General features: G+C 47.9%; 1 protein-coding gene across 2 annotated transcripts in view; it reads right to left on the bottom strand.

Moving 5' to 3' along the window:
• Positions 1-22,225, bottom strand: part of LOC119374128 (alpha-actinin) — a 98,271-nt gene extending 76,046 nt beyond the window's left edge. The window contains exon 1 of one of the 2 annotated variants that reach the window (XM_037644193.2): positions 21,730-22,225. In XM_037644193.2, coding sequence (XP_037500121.1) covers positions 21,730-21,831 — 102 coding nt within the window. In that variant the 5' untranslated portion in view covers positions 21,832-22,225. The remainder of the gene's footprint in view (positions 1-21,729) is intronic. The other variant, XM_037644194.2, reaches the window with a different exon arrangement.
• Positions 22,226-27,919: the final 5,694 nt, after the last annotated feature.

Below are 27,919 nucleotides of genomic sequence, written 5' to 3'. Positions count from 1 at the left end.
GCTTGTTACTCATTCTGTCAACTCAGAACTCATGTGAACTTTTGTTTTTGGCGTCTGACACGCCGTACATAACATGCGCGGAAGGCATCGTACGTTTTAGAGGCTGTGTCGTTCAACGAAAGGGCAATAAACTTTTTTTGTTATTATCGGACTACGTGATGTATGTATTGTTCAGTGTGCGCTCGCTGCGTGCTTGTGTTGTGTGCGCACTGGAATTACAAACTTTACGTGCGCGATCGCCTATACAATACAGCGGTGTCCTCTTTTCGACGTGAAGTTACGTCAACTATAAGTTGGAGTTGCGCCGCAACCGCTAATCGGGCAATAGATCGGGAAATCGGGCTACGAGAAAGGAAAAGAGAGATCTAACGCCCTGTAGAACGCGTAAGTCACGGCTAGGTAAGTTCGAATGCGATGATGCAGGGGGTGAATGTTTTTGATTACGGCACGTGCCGGTACTTTCTGTACTGTTGCACAAAAACGCTCCACGAAGAATCTCAGCACGCAGTGCTCGGGCCTGCCACGCACGAACAGTCTGGTAAACGTCTGCTTGCAACGTTTTACTACGTGCAAACCGGACAATACGCGCTAAGTTTACGCCGGGACTTCAAATCCGAGCAGAAGCGAACCACCGCGGAAAGCACGCCGCGGGGCGTCTGCTGTTTTGTTTGCCCCATACCGGCTTGTTTGCCCCATAAATCTGACGTCACTTCCGCCACACTTTTCGCAATGCATTGGGATACGATAGGGCCTCTCCTGAGTTTTCCTTCCTCCATGCCCCCCCCCTTAGGTGAATAAGGGGGGGCGCCCCCCTCCCCCCCCCCGTGAGCACGCCTATGGCTACAGATATGGAACTTACAAGGTCAAACTATCGGGACTACTATGGGTACGCAAATGTGATAAGCCTAAGTTTAAACAGTGTACATGAAAAAAAAACACGGGTAAAAGATAAAGACCGTTGCTGACTTCACCCTTTGAGACGCTATGTACACAATTGTGTACACTTGTTTTTGCTATTTGTATCAACTAATGGCTAAGAAAGAGCAAGATACATTGAGCTTTGAATGAATTGAATCTCCTGCACAATAAATTTGTCTACATTTAAATTCATTTTGCCGTGTACTGTTGCATATGATCACTTTGCTGAAGGCACTACCATGTTCGACGAATCGTTCGACGTGCCGCTTCCCGCGAGCCACGTCAAAAGCGTAATTTTTCCTTGCTCAAAATGTACATAACCGGAAATGAATTTGCACTATGTTTCTACTCTGCTGTAGTTTCATTGTATTTATGAAAAAAAAAACAGAGCATGAATGATTGCAGAATAAATAAATATTTATTTACAATTTAATTAGGATTAATTACTAAAACACACATAAATTAATGTATGATGACATTTTTGTTGCAATGGAATACTGAGTGCCTTGAAATAACGTATCGATTCGACGCATTTACAGTTCTGCATAGGTGGCGTCTGCAAGGGTTAAACATCGTATAGTCCAACGTTTATAGAACTTGTATTACAAACGTTGAGTCCGCGTTCTTATAAGTGCTCGAGTCAGATTTCACAACTACCGACCATCAGTCTACTCGGTAACTACATAAAGAAACTATTGGGAGACGAAAGAGACGCCACACGCCATCGTTGTTCGTTTTCGAAAGACTGATGTTTATTGCGATGAGAATGCCAGTGGTAAGAGTTCCGGATTACAGGGTTGCCAGAGGACTATTGAAAACAAGCTGGTGTTAGGAGATTTTACATACTCCCCCCCCAATGAGCCGTAGCTCATTCACGTAGAGATTCCAGAGGATACAAAAGTTGCACTGGTCTTCGGATCACAGTCCCACTTGGTAGTCGCACCATACATGCCCTGATCCGCCCGTCACGTCCGATTAACACCTCGGCGACCACTCCCATCTCCCATAGTTGCCGTGGCAATAGATGCTCGTAGACAAGCACCGCCGTGCCCTCTTTGATGGCGTTCGACGAGGTGGGTACGTAGAAATGTGCGCTACGCAGACTGTTCAGGTATTCCTTCTGCCATCTTCGCCAGAATTGATCTGTTATTCTTTGTCGGTATCCTTTCAAGATTGTTCGGCCGTGGCGTAGCATCTTCGGAAGTCGATGTGGGCAGTGACGTCAGACGCTTGCCAACAAGAAAATGAGAAGGGGTCAGAGGTTCCACTTCGGTGGCCTCTGCAGAGACATATGTCAGAGGCCTAGAATTGATGACTGCTTCAATTTCGGTGAGGATCGTCGCAAGTTCCTCAAAAGTGCAGTAACTGTTTCCCAAAACTTTCTTGAGAGAGGGCTTTACAGATCGTACCAATCTTTCCCAAAAGCCGCCCCACCACGGGGCTCTTTCGGCGATGAAGTTCCACTGGATGCGATGCTCAGCAAAATAATTTTGGAGTTCTTTCCCACGTATGGTTTTCCACAACCTTCGTAGGTCACGTGACGCTCGTTGAAAGGTTTTTGCGTTGTCTGAGAAAATAACTCGACACACTCTTCTTGCCACAAATCTTCTGAACGCCTTGAGAAAGCTGTCGATTGACATGTCTGTTACCAATTCAAGGTGTATCGCTCTTGTGACCGCACATGTAAAGAGGAGAATGTAAGACTTCTTGTTTATGCCCTGATCTTTTGTGTAGAGCGGGCCAGCAAAATCTATGCCTGTCACCTCGAAAGGCAACGCCTTTGTTACTCTCTCAGGAGGCAAAGGAGCCGCTACTTCCGTGGCAGCTCTGCAGTTGAAGCGGTCACAGGTCACGCACCTTTTCAGCGCCCTTTATACTACCTGCCTGCCCTTCATTCAGAACTTTTCTCTTAGTTCTGTAAGCGTTTCAAGAGGCCCAGCATGTAAAAGGCGCCTGTGCGTTCCTTCAATTAATAGGTCAATATAAGGATGATTCGGCGGGAGCACAATCGGATGCCTGGTGTCGTAAGGCATCTCGGCATTTCTTAGACGTCCCCCAACTCTCAATACTCCGTGACTGTCTAGGAATACATTCAGATCACGTAATGGTGAGCCCTTCGGTATTCTTGCTGAGTGAAAAATGCACTGAAGTTCTTCGGAAAAGGCCTCACGTTGCACCTCTCTGATCAGACATATCTGAGCTTTGTTTATTTGTTCGGCGGTCAGAAATCCCTGCTCTTTCTCGAGGGGATACCTGGAGTTGTGCACAAATCGCTGCATCCATGCGACAACTCTGATCAGTTTAGTCAAGGAACTAAATTGCTTAAAAGGCAAGGCTGATTTTTCCACCGACTGCGCAACAGTGTGAACATGAACTGGCTTTATTTCATCTTCCTCAGTTATGTCTTCACAGACGTTTTCGCTGCTTGGCCAATCCGCAGAGGGCTGGGACAGCCATGAAGGTCCATGCCACCAAACCGTAGTTGTTTTGAGCACTTCAGGTGAAACTCCTCGTGTCAAGAGGTCAGCTGCATTTTCTGCACCTGGGCAGTGGTTCCATTGGTCTGGATCTGTGAGCCGTTGGATCTCCATCACTCGGTTAGCCACGAAGGGTTTCCACTGCCTCGCAGAGCCCCGGACCCAGTGAAGTGCGATGGTTGAATCTGTCCACAGAAACCACTCTTCCACTTGTAGTGTAAATGATCGGGCCAGGTAGTCTTTCAGTCGGGCACCCATTAGCATACCCATCAATTCAAGTCTTGGAAGGGAAAGCTTCTTTAGTGGGGCTACTCTCGATTTGGACAAGATCAAATTTGCATTTGGAATGCCAAGTCGACAAACCCGCAAGTATGCAACCGCTCCGTATGCCTTGGGGCTTGCATCAGTGAATATATGAATCTCTATTTTGTCATATTCAGCACTGACACAACATCTTGGAACGGTTACCTCAGTTAAATGATACAGTGCAGTGTGCCATTGCGTCCACACTGCTTGCACCTCTTCGGGTAATGGTGCATCCCAGCCAACGCCTAGTTCCCAGAGTTCTTGGAACATCAATTTGGCAGTCACAGTGACTGGAGAAAGCAGACCTAAGGGATCGATAATACGCGCTGATGCCTGAAGAATGAATCTTTTGGTGTTGCAGTTTCGGTCAAGGAAATCTAAGATAGGCTCTATAGAAAAGGCAAGCTGGTCCTTTTCTTTATCCCATACAAGTCCTAACACACGCGTAGTACTGCTTGTGGGGCACTGCACTGTGTTCGTGGGACATCCAGTTCCTTCATTCTGAAATATCTCTTGCAACGTTTTGGAATTTGAGTTCCACTTTCGAAGGGACATGCTTGCCCCTTTCATTATGCCCAGTGCTTCTCGATAGAATTCTTCAGCTGCTTCTTCCGTGTCGGCACCCGAAATGAAGTCGTCGACGTAGAAGCTCTCGGCCAGTGTTCGTGCTGTGCCCGAACAGTTGTCCATCATACTGAGATGGTGACGTATCGTGGCAGCAAGCAGAAATGGGCTACTGGTCACTCCGAAAGGGACTCGTGTCATCCTCCAGACTTCAAGTGGCGGATTCGGTTTTTTCTTAATGGGTACTTCTACATACCAGAGGAAGCGCACGGCATCTCTATCTTCCTTTCTCAGTGATATTTGTAAAAACGCCTTTTCGATATCTGCACTGAGTCCGATGCGGTGCGTTCTGAAATTGAGCATGACCTTTAAGATATCTGGGTTTAAGTTCGGTCCTGAATCCAGTGCTTCATTCAGTGACACGCACCCGGTATCGCTCGACGACGCATCAAAGACCACTCTGACGCTAGTTGACAGGCTAGCAGGGCGCAACACAGCTCGGTGAGGCATGTAATACAATCTGTTTTCAATGCTTACTGCGTCTTTCGGAAGCCGCTCGGCGAATCCTTGTTCAAGGTACTGACGTATGGCCTCGTCGTACTTCGTCAGCATTGCCTCATCTTTCAACAATTTCTGTGTGAGGCTGGCCAAACGTTTCTTTGCAACTCCCTCGTTGTCAGCAAGACGAAAATCCACGGGCTTCCATGGAAGAGCTACTTCGTATCTTCCATTGGTGAACTTAATGGAGGACTCAAAAGCCTTATGAACTTCTTCGTGCTCCTGATTATGTGGAACTTGGTCCACAATACCCATGCTTTCGAGCTCCCAGAAAGATTTGAGCTGAGTCGTCAATGCACATTTGTTTTCCGCAACAACGGCTCGAAGGACAGCTACCGTTGCACTGGTGTTGCGGTACGGCACTGTGCCCTGCAGTGTCCACCCGAAGTGTGTTTTAATTGCAACTAGGCCACCCTGAAGCTTCTGCACTTCGCCGATCACTAGACTCCAATAGTAGTCAGCGCCAATCAGTATACCAATGCCATTTTGCTCTAATTGTGCAGGCGGCAAGGTAACGTCAGCTAAGTCAGCCACTTTCATTTTGACCTCTTTCATCACCTTCTCGGGCACAAGAAGCTCGTCAGAACAGATCTCAGGTATCTCCAAGGCCTCGAGACAGTGTTCTTTTCTGTCATACTGACTCCTCAACCAAAGTCGTACTCGCCTGCGCTTTTTCTTAATGGCACTGTCTGCTCCTCCAAAGGGAAAAATGGTAATGTCTTCCTCACCAAGTACTTCCAAATTCAGCTGACGTGACAGTTCTTCTGTCACAAATGTTCTCTGACTTCCGCCATCAAATAGTGCACGGGTGAGCAGTCTTCGCTTGGTACCCTTTGCCCATATTTGAGCTGTCTGGAGCAGTACAGTTGTCGTTTTGTCATCTTTGCTACCTGTCGCAGAGTGCAATTCGGTTGCTGTGTTAGCAGCAGGCTTCCACGCAGGATTGCACATTTGAGTAAGGTGCCTCTTACTGCATATTTTACACTTTACTCCTTTGTTGCGACATTCTCGCGATGTGTGCCCTTTAATAGAACATCGGAAGCATCTGCCAGCTTTGAGGAGTGCCCCTTTTCTTTCTTCAAGAGAAAGCGGCGTCTGGCACTCCTTCGTCACGTGATCCTTAGCGGCACAAAACGCACAAGGCTCTTTCTGTTTGGAATCACTAGCCGTTAAGAGTGAAGCTGCTGACGCCCTCGGAGCTCTGGACCTTTCGTTATCAAAACGTGGTTTTGTACTACTGCCTTTTCCTTCTCTGTGCCCAAATTGCAACGCCTTTTCCCGGCTCTCCACTTCGTTTTTGAGAAAACATTGCAAACTCGCAATGCACAAGCTATCCTCTTTTTTCTCTGCAGAGCAATGTTTGTGATATTCTACCACTAGTTCGCCTGGCAGCATTCGCAAAAGTGCGGAGGCGAGCATTGCTCCGTAGCTGCCTGTCTGAACTCCAAGTGCCGTGAGAGCGGCTATATTTCGCTGCATGTGGTCATAGAGGCGACGTAGGTCTCTTACCTCCTGCCCGCTTCGTACAGTTGGGAGGTCCAGCAACTGCGTAAGATGCTCCTGGATGAGCACATCTGTGCGTCCGAAACGCTCCTTCAACAGCTCGATGACCGTATTATAGTTGGCTGCGGTCGCTTGTATACCGGCCACCGCCGCTGCTGCCCTCCCAGAAAGCGCCGACTGTAAATACAAAAACTTATCTCCGTCGGAAAGAGCGTCGTTGTCGTGTATGGCTTGCTGGTACTGCTCCCAGAAGGGCTGCCACTCCGTGGCGGCGCCGCTAAACCGCTGCAGCTCGAGTTTCGGCAACTTCACCTTTGAACCGTTGGCTCTCAGGTTCCCGTTGCGAGGGGCCCGTGACGCCTCCGCTGCTGTGATGGCGTTCGCTCGTTGCGCTCCGGCTTGTTGGCTGAGCCTTGCGACGTAGCTTATTATTCTGTCGTTGTACGCGATGGTACGTGCGTAGTTCTCCTCGGCTTCTTCGTCTGGCAGAAGCGGCTCGACAGCAGCGTCCACCTCGTTCAGCTGTGTTAGGAGGGCGCCGAGTCTTGCTGACAGCACGTTCAGTGTCGTTTCGTCTGCTTGTGCTTCTAGCGATGAATCTGCTTCGGATATCAACTTCGTCGCTTGGGTTCTCAGAGCGCTTCGTTTTTTCTTAAGTCGTTCCATCGTACCTCCGTCGTTGCGTTGCTTTCAGTACCACGAATGACCTCGGAGGTAAGTAGAGTCTTTCTTCGCCGCTGGCTTTAGGTTTCAGTTTCACAGGGCGTGGCTTGTGGCGTCGTTAGGCCTCGTTGTTAGAACCGTGAAGTCCAAGGCGGTTGCACGTCCAAGGATCGTTGTGTTAACGGTAAAGTCCGTCGGAATGCCGACGCATGATGACCTCTTTGTAACGCTGAACTGATGATCGCTTCAGCTCCCGGGTTTCGGCACCAAAATAAAGAAACTATTGGGAGACGAAAGAGACGCCACACGCCATCGTTGTTCGTTTTCGAAAGACTGATGTTTATTGCGATGAGAATGCCAGTGGTAAGAGTTCCGGATTACAGGGTTGCCAGAGGACTATTGAAAACAAGCTGGTGTTAGGAGATTTTACACTACACATATATCAGTGAAAGATTGGCTAAAGAAAAGATGAAAAGAGCGTAAGTTGTTTTCTCTCTCTCTCTGTGTGTGTGTGTGTGTGTGTGTGTGTGTGTGTGTGTGTGTGTGTGTGTGTGTGTGTGTGTGCGTGTGTGTGTGTGTGTGTTTTCGGTCCGGAAGCTGCGTCGCGGACATTTTAATCTTTTTTTTTTTTAACATCGGAGTGTCGCTTGCACAAAAAGTTAAAGGCCACACAATGTGCGAAACCTAACAATCCAGGCGACACCGTGTTGCACGAGTGCAACTCTGGTGCTGCACCGAAGTGATCGAAATGAACCTTTACAGACGCGCAAGGAAACCGCCAGTTTTTTTCTTTTTTTTATTTTTGCGTCGTCTGCTACAAGGCAAAAAACAGACGATACGAAGCATTTCGCGTCCGTCTGCTCGAAGAAGCCCGAGCTTGAGTCGTCTGCTAAACCGCACACTGGGGAAGCCACGCATATTTCTCACTCAAAACGCTAAGCGCCGCGCTCGCTGGTTACATGAAAAGCTCGGGCGTGCTTCGACGACAACGATCGCAAAAAAAAAAACGTGAAACCACTTCCGCGCGGAGCACCACCCACCGCACGCTGCAGCGTTTCGAAACACGAAATATCGATGTAAATAATCGCGCGAACGGGGGAGCCAACCTGTGGGAAAGGGGGGAGCGTTCAGACCGTCGTCACGCTCTGAATGAGCCGAAGGTCAAAGTCAAGGTCGAATTCCACATGTTGGCGCCAGCGCAGCAGCCAGAAAAAAACAAAAACAAACAAACAAAACACACTGGGTGCATTTGGCAATCTGGAACGCAGCTCTACACTATAGTTTTCACGGACGTCACAACTGGATGTGGGATAGGTGGCGCAGATGGTGAACGGTGTTATCGTTGGGTGCGTGTGCAGGTCCGAATTTTCGGGGGGGCTCATAACAGGGGGCGGCAATGGGGGCGAATGGCTGCAGAAGAGGGACAGAAAACGGACCTGGGCCAAGAACCGGGCTCTACCGTGGAAAGTGATAACTCGGCATGCGACCGCACGAAAGTTTGTCGGAGCACCGGCGTCTCTGGCTCGCTCGCATCAACAGAAAGAGCTCAAGAACCTGGATTACCTCCGTGTAGCGGTCGGCGTTTCATGTAAGCAAAAAGGACGAAGCGAAAACTTCAAAAAATTAACGCCACCGCTTACATCGCCTGCAACACAGCCGTCGCTGTGTGTGCAGCGGTTTAAACCTCGCAGGAGCTCTCCGTCGCGTTCGAGCCCGTTCCGGATCTTCTGCTGCTTAACGGGCACCTGACTGCGATCCGCGCGTATGCAATCGAGTTAAAATGTCACTGTCTGCACCAAACTCTGAGTTTAACGTGCTGTGCGTTTGTTTGTACTGCATTGAAACTGCCGTTCACTGGGCTACTGAGCGAGTCCTTCTGAATTTTGCCTGTTCGTAACAGCTTGTAACGAGACCGTTTCGCGCTGAAGTCCAATTTCGTGCATGCAACCCCCAGGTTTTCCTGTTGATGTTTTGTAATTTGCAGGACAGCCAGCGAGTCTAATGGACAACACAAACCCAGATTTGCCGAGCCAACACTCTTTCTTTATTTCTAAAAAAAAAAAAGGGGCCACAGCCGCGAACGCAGCTGCGCGAGGTTGACGAGCATTACAAAAATGCGAAATATCTATACCTCGTATATATGTATAAGTAGTATTCGTGTTCTTCACTGACAGTCGAGCCATATTTCACCGTGCCCCCCCCCCCCCCTTTCTTTTCTTTATTATCTTAATGCGCGCGGGCGTTTGTTTTTCGCCATGTTCTGCATTGTTCCTCCCCGCATACCGCATTCCGCATCTGTGCACGCGGCACGTGTACAGGAATACGGCGGCCGCTGTTTCGTACGAAACACCGGAAGCGTATACGATGGAACCAAAGCCACAGTCCCTGTCATATGTATATATAGCCACAAACACGTACATCATCCCGCGGCGCACTGCAATGCGCACGCGCATGTGCTCTCTCTGTATCTATCCGTTATGTATAAATAACAGACTGCGTTATTAACAATGACACTTGGCAGCGACGTTCTGCTTCACGGTAAGCGGGAGGTCGCAGGTTCGACTGGCTGTCAGCGCGGCAGTTGCTGCACAGGAAAGGTCGACGATCTGTCTGTCCAGTTTTATCGACATAAGCTGACGTACGCGATATGGGATGGGAAAACGAGAATCGATTTATTCATTTATTTATTTATTTATTTATTTATTTATTTATTTATTTAAATATACGTTACAGGTCTAGCGGTGTGTATTCAGTGATGGGAGTTTACGCAACATTGTTTTCAATAACGTTATCAACAACTTATAGCGTACAGTATGCTATCGCATAATTTCTGTCTGAAAAGCTTTTGAACAAAAGCAGGGGGAAAAAAATACCTGCAAAACACATTTGGGAAAAACGTACATTATAAAAAAGTAAGTGGTGAACCATTCTTTCAATGTTTTCTTCTTCCTCTCTTATTTTTTTTTTGTCTGCCTATGTTCGACGGAAAAGTTTTTTTGGCTGAATTGATGCGGGGTCACAAACTTCAATGTCTATAGTATACAGAGAGTGTGGCAAATACTGCATATCTAAACGCTTCCGCTTAGTGCCGCGCTTATATAGATGGCGCTATACCTTGACAGTATTGCAGCACACACACCGACCACGCGCGATTCCTCATACGACATCGTACAAAGCATTTCCAACAGCACCGCGCAAGATAAACATCATGGCGCCTGTAGCTGTCACGACGGTAACACGCGACAGGCACCTCTACAGCCTGCATGCGCATCCAATAGCATACCACTACGAATCTGAGCAAGTCCGCCGACTCCGGAAGCGACGCAGCTGTGCTTCGATTTGCGTCGTGACGCGCGCATAGGCGAGAAAAAAAATAATAAAAACAAAAGACACGGCACTGGCAGGACTAACTGCGCACAGACTGTCACGGTCGGCTTTTGTTTTCCGTGCGATGCGCAGCGGCAGATGCGGTTTTATATACAGCGAACCGCTCCGATGCCGCTACACTTGGAATCTGTAGCATAGAGTTTCATAATAGTAGTACACTAGAGGGAAATGTGGCGCTAGTGTCTATGGGAGCTGCAAAGCATAGCGCTTTGGCCAGTATGGGAATGATGGGTAGTACACGTATACTTTCCTAAGCTTCGTTCTTTCGGCTTAGTGTGGCTAAGCGTAAGCCGGTTCTTCGCAAGACGAAGTTCAGCAAAAGTTCGGCAGCGCACTTCACCACTTTGAGCCTTTCAGGCTGACCAATTCAAATCAGCTCACGAGGTTCCCCACAACGAGCTATTCTTTCAAACAGAACCCAAAACACGACAATAAACAAAGCCCCAAGCGCGTTCGAAGCCGCAAACACGAAGACTAGGCAAATCCATGTACTATACCCATCATTCGCATGGTGCCTCAACGATTACAGCGCCACAATTCTCTCTAGTAAATATTGTAGGAAACTTTATGACCTGCAGTACCAATATATATATATATATATATATATATATATATATATATATATATATATATATATATATATATATATATATATATATATATATATATATATATTTTTTTTTTTTTTTTTTCAAGTTTAGTGGCACCACAGAGTAGACCTTTTCACGGCTAACAGGCGCCGCGATCGGCCTATACAGTTGGCGCGGACCAAAGACTGTTTGACAAGCGTATAAGCCGGGCAAAAGCAGACGAAAAAAGTATACGGCGAGCAGACGATTTAACGAGCAGACGAAACCAGCAGCGCTCGCGTTTTCTGTCGTCTGTTTACCCAGTGTTTTCGTCTGCTTTGCCCCTGCTGCATAAACACAATATGACGTCACGTAATATGCCGTCCGCGAATTACACTGCTAATACTGCGACCAAACGAGAAGCCAGCGGCATCTCGCGAACGGGTCGTCTCGATGCGGCATGCTATCGAACGTAATTTCTTTTAATTTTTATTTTCACAGCATATCAACGTTTCCAATATGCGACTGTACTACATACAAAAGAAGGTGGCAGAAGATAACTGAACAGTCAGTGACGAAGGTGACGTCATAGAAGGTGACGCTTCCGGAGCGGACCTATAGTCTTACGGAACCAAGAGCTCTGTGATGTATAGCATCACATCCGTATGATCGCATGGCATCCGCATATGGTCACGTATTACGGAAGAAGTCAAAGAGCAACTCGGGAGGATGACGTCATGTTTATCTGTGCACTCCGGGTGAACGCAATTCCGCCCCTTCAATATGCATCCTGAACAAACCAATTTGATATGGACCAAAATAAGTATACGGTGATTCACGTAGCCGAGCTTTACGTCAGATATTGCTCCCCTATATATCCTCAAATAACTGTCTCATGCACGGACTTTGCGATTTCCTTCAGTGACACGTCGAAAGGCCAAAGCTGTGAAGCTTAAAATTTTGCATCGCGCATACGACTACGGTGGCACTGCTTAAAACAAAATCACTGGGTTGTAGCTCGGTCCAGTTTACTGAAATTACCTTAGTTCACCACTTTGCGCATTGAAGGAGCCGTTCTGAGATGCATTCGCCAAAAATAAGCAATAATGCATCTCGAAGTCTGCCAATAGGCTCTGTAAAAGCAATGTGGCGAGGACCGTCCGAATTCAGAAAACTTCTCTTTTGTAAGTGCGTTGTCCCATTGGTCAGCCGGCTTCGCTAGTGACATGTCCCGCATTGTGATTTCTTGAAATATTATCTTACTAAAATTTTTATTGTAAGATATTTTTGTGAATACGGGCACAGGTTATCGTTATTGTCTGCTACTCCACGAGTCATCGTCTGTTACTTTCGGCGTTCCTGAAAGCAGAAGGAGCGCCAGCTCCGGCAAACCTCCGCCCGAGATATTTTTAAGCTGGAGCGTAAACTACAAGTCCACTAACAACATACATCACTATATACCGCGTGACGGGCGGCATGCACTACACAGCCACAGACCTGAAACTCAAAGCAAGCCCAATGAGTGTACATCGTCGGAAAACGGCGACTGTCTCGCGAGAGCGAGACGATCACACGTTATGGCAACACGTGTTGTGTCTAATGGCGAATTCCATTGAGAGAACAGGAGTAGAGGAGTCGTGCAGTGAGGAGTGGGTGGGGGGCCGAGCAGTGAAGCAACTCGATATGCCACTGGAATGCGGCACGCTTCCGGACAGCAGGTGAGAGGGTGACGAGTGGGGAGAAACATACCACGTGATCAAAACATTCGAAGCCCCGCCATTCTCCGCGGGACAGCAGCACAATACGCCTAAAATCTTCCGGTAGCATGTACGCTTGTGTAACGGCGTATCCAGCAAACATATATAGCTGCGTACACTTCGTAGTCGTCATCGTCGCTGCTCGTATAAATAGCGCAAATAGGGTCAATATCAGTGGTGTCAAACTACGCATGGTTGCTGTCATTGCCGCCGCCGCGCTCGCCGGCTGAAGTAAAATGAAAGAAAATAAGGAGAATGTGACATTTAGATGTCACGTGACTCTCTTCGTACACCGCCTACTATGCTTTTCAGGCGAGAGCACTTCAAACTGCTCCTGGCTGCTCTCGGCGCAGCAAAAGGGCTCTAGATCTGTACCACTGGATGACAGTACTCCTACTCCTGTGCGACCACTGCAACACGCCGGCTCTGAAGAGAGCACTTTCAGCGTACTTTTGAGTGTTCCTGCCCTCCCAATGGAATTCGCCATAATTTATGTACACCTCTGATACGTCTAGTCACTTCACGCGCAAGTAAAGCGCCAGAAATTACGAGCGCGGAAATCGTCTGCTACTTCTCACTTTGTGCGCAGAAGACAGACAAGACAATCCACCGGCACTGCCCCAGCTGAGACCCGAAAAACATCAGGGATGATTACAGATACAAAGGAGAACGATGACGTACATTAATAGTGCTTACAATGTCTAGACGCAATACTACAGATGCAGCGGACGACGCGTCCAACACCTCGGACTTTTGTTATCGATCGTCTGCTGCTTTAGGGTGTCGTCTGCCATTGTGCCGCACTTCCTGTTAAACGATACCTAAAGGCAACACGACTACAGCAGACGTCACGTCTACAACTTTCAATATCGTTCGCTGCATATCAGTGTCGATTACCACTGTACCTCGTGTTCCAGAGCGACACCTAAAAGCAATGCGCGGACGACGGCGTCGTCTGCCCCTTCCGATTTTCGGCAAATCGTCTGCTGCATTTCGGTATATTGTCTGCTATGCTTTCATTTGCTATCGTGTCTGCTATCATTTGGCCTCATCATTTTTGTCTCATACTAGGCCACTGTAAAAACTATAGTTTTTACAGTGGCCGAATATGAGGCCAGAAACAGAGGCCAATGTTTTAATGAGTTGACAGAACTACGAGACGTAGACGTGATGCGCGAGGCTGTATAGAATATATTACGGACGGGTTTCGGTGCCGCCATATTGGGCTGTATACCCATTGTCGTTTTGTATCGCTAACGACGAAACGAACAGTGCTGCGGTAGACGCGTACGCCCGGGAACGGCTGGGTTGGTGCATTCGACATTTCCTGACCATATTCATTAATTCACGTCGCTAAAAATAGGAAAACATTCGCTTTACAGCCCAAGGTGGCGGCGCCCATGTGTCGAATAGAAAAAAAATCTTCCATAAAGGGAGGCCGTCCTGTAAAAACAATCGTTACAACGAGCCAAAACAGAAGCCTGCAGAAAAAAAACAAAAGACAGCGGCACGGCACCTCAACCTAAACCTCGTAGGTTAGGCCTGAACGCTAGCTGCCGGTGCACCCATCATGGAGGATGCGGAGAGCGAGCACCGTGTCATCTGAGACGGGGCACGAAACCAAGAAGGAGGCAAGCTTCGAGTCAGAAAGAGAGAAGAAGGAGAGAGAAGAGAACGAGCGGCGCACGGAGTTCCTCCCCAGGACCAAATCGGGAACGGAACCGTGCGCCAAAACCAAACTGGCTGAGAGAGGCGGGGGCGCAGGAGGAAGGGTTCGCGCTAGGCTTAGGACCCCAAACCGCCGGACGGAGTACTCCTGCGGACGGTTCCTGAAGAAGAAGGGGGGGGGGGGAGCGAAACGTGCGGAAGGTAAAGAAGAAGAAGAGAGGAGTCGTTTTCGCTTCCGTTTGCCACAAGCAGCGCCGACAGACGCGGAGACACACATACTTGAAGAAGCCGCTGTCCGTTATTCTAAGGGCTTCTTTAAAGCGAGCTGTGCTGTGCCCACGAGCCACACATAGGAGACAGCATGCAAGTAAGCATAGGCGTGCTCAGGATTCTCCATTAAGAGGGGCGAAGTGGGTGAAGTAAAAAGTTACTGGATATATGCTCCTTCTCTAATCTCCTTCCGACTTTAGCAGCCGTGGAAATTACGTATGTAAGCCCTTCAGGAAGAAGAAGCGACAGTTGCAGTTACAAAATACTCAATGATGGATATGAAGCTCATTGGGTGAATTAATAAATGAGTGAATCAATCAAGTAAGTTTTTTTTTTATCCAATCGCGGGTTAATTACATCATATAAAATACACAGACGAGGGTCCCAATGTGTTAACACCGCAACGGAAACCTTGAGGAAGGCTACACACAAATAATACAAGTGTTAGCAGCCGTGTGAACGAAATGACCGATATATCCAGTAGGAAATAACAGTATGCATAACGATATAAAAAAGCAATCTAGAAATGCATGAAAGCAAGAAACCGAAGAACATCAGATATAAATACAGTGTAAAGAAACGCAATTCTTCACCACTACAGAAGCGCGGACATGAAAAATTTAACAAATAATCTTTTAATGCATTCTTGAATTCAATTAAGGAAACCTCGGATTGTGAGTATCTATGCATTATCATAAAGCGAAAGCTGGTGACGTCATAATATATGCGCCGTAAATGTGCGTCGTGAGTCGTTTAGTTTACACCGTATGAAGCACATGCGAAATGTTTTCAAACAGACTCGCATTCGCATAAAACGTGTCGCATCAAAACATCGTCTATAGTGCAGAGTGTAACCCTTTCAAACTTTCTTATCGGCTTTCAAGAAATGGAATCAGTCGAACGCGGATCGCATCGAGTCGGCGAATCGAAGAGCGTGCAGTCGCTTCAGGCATCCCAAGTTTCTCGGAAAAAGAAAGAACGTCACATCTATATGTAACCAACTTCTCTGAGCACTTGTCCAAGGTCCTCTAAAAGGCAAGCCACCTCTTAAGGAGTAAGCGCAAAACGGTTCGATCGCGCGACTGCAGTGCCAAATCAAGAGTCGGAGGAAGTGTTTCAAGCGCGCCGATAAGGTGAACGCGCGACGCAGTCGAGGCTACAGCACACCGGGCGCCGAACGTGAGCTGCGTTACAAAATTCAGTCGTCGCATCCTTGATGGCAGACGCCTCCGGTCTTAATACAGTTCGATCGTATAGAAATACGGGAGAATCGGCACACCGTTGGACTATAAGGTGCCGCGGCTAGCAGTCGCTTGGAGTGCAATTGGAAGCTCATTGATCGATTGGTCTATATCGTTGAAGTGATCGATCGACAGTCAATAAAACTCAGTTTCCTTCGTGTATTCGCGTAAGACGACCCGAAGGCGAAAGCCATCGCCTTTTTCTCCTCAGTCGATGTGTTGATTCTAACCCCCACGCCTCCGAAAGTTTTCTGCACCTAACGTGGTTTAGCACTGCCTCCGGGATCGGAGGCATTCCAAGCTTTCCGCACCCCATCTGGCTTTGCACTGCCTCTGTGATCGGCCCGCGTTCGACCAAGCGACGATGTCGTGATGACGTCATCATGTGTGACAACATGGTGACGTCTTAATTATGGTGACGTCAACACGTGACGATTTTTTGCAACACTCGTTTTGACACGACGGTCAGTTTTCGCGTTTGATGAGGCATTTAAGGCTTTCGCCTTAATAATAATACCAGGCTTTTTTTTTACTTGCCGAAACCACGATATGATTATGAGGAACGCCGTAGCGGAGGGCTTCGGAAATTTTACTGTCTGGTGTTCTTCAACGAACATCGACATCGTGCAATATATACGCGGGACTCAATATAATTTCGGTTCCATAGAAATGCAGACAGACACTTTAAAGAAACCATAGAAACACAGACAGATTATGGATGATTGATTGATTGATTGATTGATTGATTGATTGATTGATTGATTGATTGATTGATTGATTGAAGCCCCACAGAACTTTCTCGTTTTTCCCCCCATTGGAACACACTTATTCAACGTAACACAACGAAGGCAATATCATTGCTGACTTTTTTTTTATCTCCCTCTTTCGACTCCGAGAGCAATCAACAGGGAACTCGATAAGTAATGGTTCCCGGTCAGGCCGGATAAGAAGGAAAGATAACAGGGCCCAGAAACCGATGTTAAAGTGCCGACGCAGCGATGTGCAACGCACCGCTGGAGATTCATCGCACCGAGCCGCGACCGATATTGAAGCAAGTCGCGCTCGTTAATTAAAGCTGTCGCCGAGGCACGTAACGGAGTCGCCGTACTTCGCAAGCTTTTTTTACGTTGCGTTGACCATAAGATTGCGTTGACCATAAGCCCCATTCTCAAAACTGCAATTCACAAATAACTCTTAAACGTGATCGAAAATTTCGATTTAAATTCGCAACTCAATACAGCAATTGCGCTGGAATAGAAGCCTCAGCGAATAATACACGACATTCTGTTCTTCAATTAGTGTTTAACGTTACGTCCGGAACATTTAAAAGTACAACCAATTACAACACGCATTCTTTTTCTTTCTTTTAAGTTCGATCTGACCACACAACACGTTTGGACAATTTGAAATACACGCGCGCATTTTACGAAGGACGATCCCTACGTTTGGAAGCAGCATGTGAGCCAACGAAACAGTGAATAACACTGACTGACTGACCAACGCACTGCCTCAGTAACAAGCTTTTGTGTGCTGTTGCACATTTCGACAACCTCAAACACTTGCACGAACAGACTTTATCGAACCAAGTGCGCCCCTCTCGTGACCTATCGCGATCACAGGACTTCCAAACGGTGCGGCTAGATGAGTGACAACCGAAACTTTCTCGCGAAGACGACAGCAGTTAACAAGAACATTTCTTGCTTCGATGAACTGTCGTTCGAAACGCCTGCAGATGAAGCGAAAATTCGTATAAGTCTATACGGAAAATTCTGGACGTTATAGGAGGGTGTGCAACGCATTCGGTATTGCGGTTCATCTGCGCATACATGCTAAATGTCCCAGCCAAATTCAGCCAAGCTGTTGATTGTTCTTTTTATTTTATTTTTTTGTCGTCGTTTTCATTTGATCGGACAAGAAATGTGCACTAAAATATTTGGGTTATTGTTTGCGGAACAGGTCCGATGAGCGAACACTGCATATTTCTGAGACGTAGCCAGAGGGAAGGAAGGAAGGAAGGAAGGAAGGAAGGAAGGAAGGAAGGAAGGAGGGGGGGGGGGGAGTTGCACCCCCCGGAAATTTTTGATTTTGCACGTGTGCGTGTAGACGCACACATACAAACATAAGTACGAACGTACACAAAGGGTGGTTGAAACCCCCCTCCCCCCGCAGGAAAGAAAAATTATCTGGCTACGCGCCCCAATCTCTTAACCTTATATTCCGTCAGTTTCCTTTCAATAGTTTTTTCGTTGTTGTTCATTAAGCCTAACTAACGTTACCTCGAACATGTGGTATCTAAAGCTAAGTAGTTCAAACTAAAAAAAAAAGAAACAGTACTGTCATCTCGCCGTACTCCAAGCCACCGATTGATCTCTCTCAAGAAACAAGGCTACGCGTGGGCTCTTACCCATAACCCTCCCCCCCCCCCCCTCTCCACCTAACGTCGCATTTCCTGAACCGTAGTAGTGAGACAGGTCTAGGCCGACAGCGACACGAAAGCACGCACCTTCCACTCCGTGAGCAACGGCGAGATCTACTACAACGTCGTGCCTACCGACCTACCTACCTACCTATCGGAAACCGGACAACTCCAAACGCAGCCCCCCTCGTGCGTCCCCCCCCCCCCAACCTATAGTACAACTCCGACAGGACCAAAGGAAAGTATTAAACAAGGAGGGAGTCACGGATTGCTAATACAAAAAGAAACAAAATGACAGACGTGCCGGCCTGCCTGCCTATCGGAAATGGAGAACTCCAAACGCACCCCCCCCCCTCTTCTTACCAATGGTACAACTCCGACAGAAGCGAAAGAAAGCATTAAACAAGGAGGCAGTCCCCGAGTGCTAATACAGAAAGAGAGAGAAAACCTCTTTCTTGTATAAGTTTTTCTGTGCGATGTTTTCCCTTTAAAAAAATGAATACGCACCAACTAGCCCAACTTGCCATTTTGCTACGATTAAAAAAAGTATATATATGGAAATGAAATACGCGCCTACTTACGTACCTACCTACCTATCGGAAACCGGACAAGTCCAAACGCAACTCCACCCCCCCCCCCCTCCCCGCCTCCCTTACCAATGGTACAACTCTAACCGCATCAAAGGAAAGTATTCAGCAAGCAGGATTGCCAATACAAAAAGAACTAAAGAAAGGACACTTGCTCCCCTGCCTCTTATATCACCAGACCACGTAGTAAGAGCGAAGGAGCGGGGAGATGTAGTTTTTGTTTTATATTTTTTTCGATTCCTTCAACCCAGATCTGGGTCAGCGGACGACGGGGAAAGATACATCGAAACGCGCTGCTAACTTTTTCCTCGCGTCTTGGGAGCCATGAGCAAGAAAAAAAATATTTAAATCAAACAAAGAAGAAGGGGCGGCATAAAGAAGAAGAAAGCATAGACAGCTGTACAGGGTGAAATGTACCCGGCAGGTTTGCTGCTAACAATATTTGCTGCCTATAACGTCTCTACTAATCATAGTAAACATATTCAATCAGGTTTTTTTTTTCTTTCTTTCAAGCGGTCAGTTTATGGATGACCCAGGTCTCTAATATCAAAATTTTCCCATATTAAATTTTACTTACGTCTCTAACATCCATCATCACGTTAAAAACTGACTCGGGAAATTCCTTGAAACGTTATATTCTGTTCAGTTCATGGTGTTCCTGCGTCTCTTTCTGCACTGGCCTTGTATTTCCAATATGTACACCCTATTGTCGCTGTTATGTACAAATCTTATATTTCTTAGTGATGCTAGTATTTGTAATATCCACGCAATAATGATATGCAATTGCAACCTCCACTGAGAGCTCCCTTGCACAGTCTTGTTCGTTAGGACCGTCGCCTGCATAATTTTCTATGATGTATTGTTAATGACATCGAGGCTAACATAGTTTGATTTATTGCGATCGTTCTCGATCAAAACATAATAATAACTAAACCTGTGGTGACCTAGCTCTAAGAATGCAGTATCGTGCGACAAACGAAAACCGATCACGGTCAACAGCTTCGAAGGCGGAATGCGCTTAATTCGACGAACCGGAAAACTCAACGTTACTACACTGCAATGCTTCCGAGCGCAGACAACGTTTTTGGTAAGTCCATAAGAATACAATCCCCGGTACTTGTTTTTTTTTTTTTTTTTTAAACCTGAAGGGACGGATAGATATCAGACTACAAGGATTACTTGTGGGGCCTGTCGGTGTTGCACTGCTGACGACGCTAGTTAACGCCACAAAAGAGGCAACGGACACAGGAATACGAGACCTCTTTTATAAAAGACATGCGTTCAACAGCTTAATAGAGTGGATGGTTCTACACATCCGCTCGTCACGCGTGCTCTTAGTGAACAAAAGTTGAAATCATACGTGATTGTCACACACTCGTTTTGTGGGGATTGGCCAAGACCCGTATACTGAATGACTTTCGCTTTCCTGGCCTTGTGTTCACTATTTTTGTTACGATAATTGATTTCATCATAGATCGAGGTAGCCGCAACCTCTCCCTTTCACGCGTATTTTAAAAAGAATCTTCGCGAAATTCAACCGCTACGGTGGTTTTAATTCGCCAGTAATAACAGTCATACCTGGCCATACTCGCAGCAGACGACTCGGCTACACGAGCAGACGACACTGCTTTCTGCTTTGATTAGCGAGTAGCGTAATAATAGGTGGACATTTATTTCACCAGAGATCGAAGCAGTCGCGGCCGCTCCCTGTCACGCGTATTTTAAAAAGAATCTTCACGAAAGTCAACCGCTGCGGTGGTTTTAATTCGCCAGAAATAGCAATCATACGTGGTCATACACGCAGCAGACGACTCGGCTAACACGAGCAGACGGCACTGCTTCTGCTTTAATCAGCGGCTAGTGTAATAATAGGTGGGCACGCCTGCGAAGCAACAGACGATTTTTAAAAGACCAACAGACGATTTTTAAAAGACGAGCAGACGACAATGCTAACTAAAAATGCCTTCTGTTTCTTCGCGCGCGCCTGTCGAATCGGCTACACACGAGCAGACGACAATGAGACAAGAAGTCTTCTGCTTTAATATAGCGCGTAGCGTAATAATAGGTGGGCACGCCTGCGAAGCGACAGACGAAAAAAGACGAGCAGACGACAATGAAACAAAAATGCCTTCTGCTTCTCGCGCGTCCGCTGCCTGCAGCGACGGAAAAATAAAAGGCACTGATCCCAGGGGCCACGCAAAGAAGCAAAACAAGATCGTCCTCGGCCACCTTGGGAAAAGGCGAGGCAACGCGATCCGTTAGGCCTCCTGTGCGCTTGCAAGCGAGACACATTTGGCTGCGTGTGCTGTTGCCGCTCCCGTGGCGAGGGGTCTTTTAATCGCCCGCCCCTGCTGGCTGCCGGGGCTGCGTTGACGTGTTTTGACGGCGGCTTTTTTTCGCAGGGCTAGCTCGTTCGCCCACGCTTTGACTCGCGTACGTAAGGTATGCACGAGTATCAAAGCACGTCGAGCAAACACACACACACAAAACAATAGCGAGATACCGAGAAGCTCGACAAGAGATAGTAGTGAAACGTGCGACTACGATACTGTCTTTCGGAGTAATGTAACAGATCGGCGCGTTTTCTGCTAGCGAGATGAAGCGAGCTAGGCGATAGATCGAGGCCAAACATGCGACAGCGATCCTGCTTTTTGGGGGTTTTAGAACACACATCGAAGCACCGATTCTTTTTCTGCGAGATCAAGGTTTTTTTTTTGCGATAGCACGGCAGTGCCCAGCCCCCCGCGGTTGTGCGCTTCTCTGACATGGCAGGCGATTCTTTCGATCCATCCCGGTAGACGAGAGTTATTAGACAACTTTGATTAAGAAGGTAAAGCCGACTTACCTTGCGTTGCTGTTTCTCCCATGCCGGATCGAGTAGTCCCTCACGCTCCCACTCCTCTTCCTGTTCCATGTAGCCGTCGGAGTAAGGTCCTGCGTCTCCCATCTTGAATGGCAAAGCACTGGTTCGGCCCGGCAACTACAAAACCAACAAACCTTGCCGCCCTACTACAAAAGCACCAGAGGCGATGATTTCCGCGAAACACTATACAGTCGCTGCAGTTCGGGTGTCAAGTCGACGGTCGGTAGCGTGTTCGAACGGCGTGTAACGTTTAGACGGGCTTCGCCGGAACTTGATCGGCCTTCTTCTTTTCGTCGGCGGCGAGAAGTTATCTCCGAATGTCGTGCACCGTCCTTTGCTTTTTTTGTTTGTTACCCCCTTCCTTTCCGGCCCAGCGGTCGAAAACAGACGCTCGGCTTGAGGTTCCTTCGGCGGTGTTGCCCGTTGGATAACCTTCCCGAAGCAAACCGCGGCCACAGGCCCAAGTTTATTTAGGGCTTTTGACGAAAAAGCATCGCTCCGGCTGGCGCGCCAGCCAATGGGAGAGCGCGGTGCCAAAGTCACGTGCCCGCGACTGTGGCGCCATCCGTCGGCACTAACGCGCGTCAGATAGCGGCGGCGCGCCGCTCTTCTAGTCACGTGACAGGGGTCACCATAATAGGAGTCGCAGAGCAGCCTCAACCGTGACTCACCGCCGCCGGCTTCATCTTTACGCGCGACGCGCTCTCACCACCGTTGACGTCGCTACCGTATTTCTTTTCTCCGAAGCTGACGCTTCTGGGTGGTGCGGCCCGCAGCGTGATCTTTTGTGTCGCCGTGTCAATGGGGAGTTGTTGCGAGTGGACCCTTATCGCAAGGCGATGGAGACTTTACTGAGAAGCGATAACAGCGATTTGTGTACAGTGCCTGTGGTTGTTCTGTACAGTGCGATCCTATTTGTGGGCGCTCCCGTCCGCTCCCGTTTGTGCGGTTGTAACCTCACTGTTCGTGTAAACTCTCGCCCTCTGTTGTGTCTACTGACTCCATGGTCCGCACCGGCACATTTTAATATACACAAAACCCATGTCACGCTTGATTTTTGCTGCATATACCTATCTGAAGCACGTTAGGCTTGTATCTACATGAAGCTTACTTGCTCAAATCGGTGCAGCATGTTAAGGCGAAAGCCGTAGATGTCTCATCAGACGCGAGAAGTGGCCGTCGGCGGCGTCGGCGTCAACACGACCGATGCAAGAAATCATCGTGTGAGAACGTCACACTATGAGGATCATCATGACGTCACTTGTCGATAAAATTTGCGCCGTCATTATGACGTCCCATAACGTGATCGTCACTTGACGACAACGTCTCTTGGTCAAAGGTGGGCCGATCCCGGAGGCACTGCAAAACCACGCGAGGCGCAGAAATCTTCCAATGGCCCCGATCACAGAAACACTGTAAAATCACATGAGCTGCAAAAAGATTTCGGGGACAGCTCGTAAAGCACCTCAATGTAGCAGATTTTTTTCTGTCGCTGTCTTTTCCTTTCCTGTAATAAAAGTGAAAATGAACGTTGGATTTTACGAAGTTCCGTGCATAGACTAAAGGGCGTTGCCTCTAATATTTGCCCCCACACTGCAATCAAACTGTAAAACGAATCGCGATCATTGAGTCAAGTGAACTTTTGAGCTCTAGTGTTTTCAAGGTCGGTCTAGCCGCGCTTTAATTTACATTGAACAATATTACCAGTACCTTTTCTTGCACAGAACTCGGTAGTTCCGTGCACAGGATGGATCGAGAGGCTAGAGGGCTTGCCCCACTTTGGAATGAGGAGTGTTTTTTTACGCTGGGGGGGGGGGGGGGGGGGGGCTTCAGCTGTTTTTATGTTTGTTTATGTATGTTCGTAACTGTGTTTGTATGTTTGCGTGTATATATGCACATACAAAACTTAAAAATCTTCGAAAAGGGAGGGGGGGTGAACCTCCCTGACTACACCAGTCATGACTACGCCATTCGCGTAACGGTTCGAAATTATCTGTGCAATACATTGTAAAACGTGTGCTGCTGACCGTAACAAGTGCGAACAAAATTTTTCATAGATATAAACCACGGCACTGCCTACCATGCAGAAGCAGTGGGACTCATTTTTTTTTATAGTTCGTTGGATGTTCAATGATTATGACATTCTCCATCAATGGCTCACACCTATCCCGAACCAAGAAACGGATAAGTTAATACGTTAAGAGAATTTGTTTACACGCGGAAATTGTTTAACTGTTGAGAAAGTTTCTAATAATAAAAATAAATTAATATAATGTCCGTTTAGCCATAAGATGCTCCTAAATCAATTAAAGATTTCCCAACAGCGGAGACGTCCCTGTCACAATGAGATAACGCGGAGGCTCCCAAAGAACGAATATCTGAAATTGAGAGGCTCAATCACATTATTTTTTTTATTTATATGTGAAAAATGTACGATTTGGTCGCTTCCTTTCCTTTACGCACGCCTTATAACCACTACGGAGTACGGCCCCACGCTTGATAGGATAAGATGGGCATTTAGAGAAATATGTAAAAAAAAAAAACGGGTCAGCTACGGACTCAAAGACTGAAGCAGCGGAGCTGTTGGCCTTACCCTCCTCATTCCCCTCCTCCTCACCCTCACTTTCCTTTCCTACCTCTTGCTATACTATAATATACATGACTATGCTTGCTCTCCCATTTTTCTATCTCTTTTTTTTTTTGTGCCTACTTCTTTCTGTCTTTCTATCTCTTTCTCTCTTTCTTGCCCTCCTTTCTCTCAATTTCTCTCTTTCTTTTCATCTCTATTTCTTTCTTTCTCTAACTCTGTGCTCGTTCCCTCGCCCATCAGAGTTATTTCATCCCACGCCGGACAAATGGGAGCACGTGTTCTGGGAGCGAAGCAGAAAATGAAGAAGAGAACGAAGAGAGCGCGTGCCGTTCCATGATGATGATAGGTTTCTGGTGTCGCCACGCGATATAACGAAAAGCTCAACACTACTCGACACCTCCGCTGTAAAAGAAATGAGCAGCAATAACAATTTTTGAAAGAACGAATGAAAAAAAGAAACGTAACACGTCGTTTTCTGCCGAGATGTTGTTTTTTTTTTCTTTTCGTTTCTTTATTTTGTCGAAAGCTTCGACATATCTTGTACCGCCATGCATTCGCCACAATCTCAAGGGCGACCGATGGCAACCGACAGCAACCTTCCAGATTCCTCCGCGACCGCACTGCTTCACCGGCCTTTTATGGTCACTTCACAGTCTCACGTCCGACGCGCAGTGTTTAGAACGAATGGTTATCATTCTCGGCATCAGCCGACTGGTTGGACTCCGAAATGACGTAACTGCTGGCTAACGTAGCACGTGCACTGCATGAAAATCACAGGGTCCCTCGTGCATTCATGATTCGCAGGCGAAATCCGTCGCATTTTTCCTCTCAGTCGATGCATCAATCCTGCCCCGCCACAAACCGAAAGCTTTCGGATCCGCACGTAATGCGGTTTGGCCCTGCCTCCAAGATCGGAGTAGTTGCAAGCGTTCTGCACCTCACCTGGTTTTGTACTGCCTCCGTGATCGGCCCAACCTTTGACCAAGCGACGACGTCATGCAATGACGTCACTCATGTGACGTCACATGATGTAATGGCATAGTGTAGTCATGATGACGTCACACATTTTGGCAATCTGTGACGTCATCACGTGAGTATGGCCTTTTGCGTCACTCGTGTTGGCGCCGACACCGCGGGACGCCGGTCAGTTTTCGCGTTTGAGGCATCTAAGGCTTTTGCCTTAAGATAATGCACGTGTTTGTGCGACCACAGTCGTTGTATCTCAAGTTGCTAGCTCCTGCCACGCAGCACCATTGTCGGGGTCCACCAGGAACCGGTCTATCGTTTAGAGGTGCCACTCAATCTCCGCATCAGTGAAAAGTGTAACCACCCCTCGTGCTTGGTGAAAAAGAAAAAAAAAAAAAAAAACTCACAGGTTCCCTTATGCATTCGCCTAAGACGACTCGCATGCGAAAGTCTTTTTCTTCTCAGCCGATGTATTGATCCCGGCCCCGCCCCCCTCCGAAAACCCTCTGCATCTACGTGGTTTTGCACTGCGTCCAGGATCGGAGGCATTGCCTGGTTGTGCACTGCCTCCGTGATCGGTCCATCTTTGACCAAGCGACGATGTCATGTGATGACGCCATCATGTGACGTCACAAATTTTGGCGATCTGTGACGTCATATAGTGATGATTTTTTGCATCACTCCTGTTGACACCGACGCCGCCGACAGTCAACTTTCGTGTTTGATGAGGCACTTAGGGCTTTCGATCGCCTTAAAGAAACACATACAGCGGAAATCAGGCGCTGCTGGGAACAGCTCACCCAAACCTTGCAGTCGTTCGCAGTAAGGAGAGTTCACAAGCGGAGCACGAAGTTGCCACTTTCTCAAGCACGTCCTCATTCTCTTCAAAGCTGCCGGCGGCGGCTGGGTGGCGTCGTATACAGCAGATTGCTGCTATTGGCTGATATCTGACATAAACCAAGAGCGACGTTTAGATCCTATACGCTTCTCGCCACGAGTTGCCGCCACGTGCCGGAAGCCGTGCTCTATAGTGTGCTAAAATTACACACCAGCAACAGCAGCGCGGCCCGGAATCACACCGGGAGGGATCGCGTTTCATAACGAGCGCTCAAGGTCATGACGCGCGCGTGACGTAGCTTCTTTCCCCCTTGTCATCCCTACCTGTGTAGCTTCAGCTAGCTCGTCGGAATGAAGGAAGAGAGAAAGCGTGCGACAAATCGCGGCGGCTCCGCTCATTCTTGACGAATTCGGAAAATTCTTGCGGCGAATCGATTCGTGAGGCATAAACTCCGATGGCGAGGTCAACCGATAATTTCTTCGAAAAGTGGTTCAAGAACCCTTCAAATGGGTCCCATAAGTGCGCTAGCTTACGAACAGCAGCTTGGAAGGTAGAATATCGTGTAACTGAGCAAACGACACTGAGGCATCCTCAGAAATTCGAACACTGCCGCCTGCATTGACGTCACATTCGTACCGCGTCACGCACTATTACGGAGTACCTTCAAGGAAGTCAACTTGTGCTTACTATCCGGATGGTCTATCGGCGCTCCTGATGTGCAAGGAGCTGCGTAGGGCCGTACCCAAGAATTTTTTTCGGGGTATGTTTGTTTGTGTGTAGAACAGCTAATTTTGGCAACTGCTGGTCGCTGTGAAGGCGTGAAAGTATTTTAGTGTCACCCTAAAAGTTAAAGCATTAAAAAATTTCGGGGGGTGTCAGAACCCCTTCAACCCCCCCCCCCCCCCCGCCTTAGTTACGGCCCTGGAGCTGCGTACGTCTAGCCAAGTGTGACGATGGACAGACTGTGATCTGAGAAGAAACCTGTCCCATAAGCAGGGGGCAGAAATTTTTTCAGAGGGCGGGGGTAATCCGCCCTTTATGTTCGTGCGTGCGTTTATTGAGAAATTCGGGGGGGGGGGGGGAGGAGCTGGCGCAAGTTTCTCTTTTGCCATAAGGCGGAGCGGCTGGCGTTGTCCGGAGGGAGGGAGCAGAGGCGGAGCCACATATTTTTAGTAGCGCCATGTGTCGTCCGCACGAAACGCGTCGGGTATGCGCCACAGAAAGCGGGTATGTGCCAAGCAGCTCCTAGCATAGCTCCTAGGAATACGATTGCCTCAGGAGTCGGCCACTTATTCACCAAGATAACTGATTCAGTGCAACTCCCTGCAATCGGTCGATGCCTGGAACAAGATCGTGACTACTTCCTCGTCGCACGTACACTTTGTGTCGCAGGGCTTTGACTGAACGTACAGCCTTGACAAACAGTCATCTATATCGCACGGGGGCGTACCACTCACCCCTATAGCATGCTATGATAACTGGCTGTCAGGCCCGTAGCCAGAAATTTTTTTTCAGGGGGAGCCCACTTGCTGAAAACCTTGACTATTTGAGAAAAACACCTATTTTCATCATTTACTTTGGTAAAAACACCTACTTCACCAAAATTTCGGGGAAGGGGGGGAGGCGGGCCCTTAGCCCACTCCTCCCCTTGGATACGGGCGTGCTGGCTGTGTACAAATAGTGGGACACCCACTCGTTCGATGGCCCGCGAACCGTGATTAAGTGGTACAAAAAACTCACGTGATCCGACCCGCGTCGCTGATGGCGCCATGTTGTGA

Source organism: Rhipicephalus sanguineus, chromosome 11 (genome assembly GCF_013339695.2).
Source record: "Rhipicephalus sanguineus isolate Rsan-2018 chromosome 11, BIME_Rsan_1.4, whole genome shotgun sequence".
Classification (NCBI taxonomy): Eukaryota; Metazoa; Arthropoda; class Arachnida; order Ixodida; family Ixodidae; genus Rhipicephalus; species Rhipicephalus sanguineus.
The sequence above is the reverse complement of the archived record's forward strand: the minus strand, read 5'-3'. Positions and strand labels throughout refer to the sequence as shown.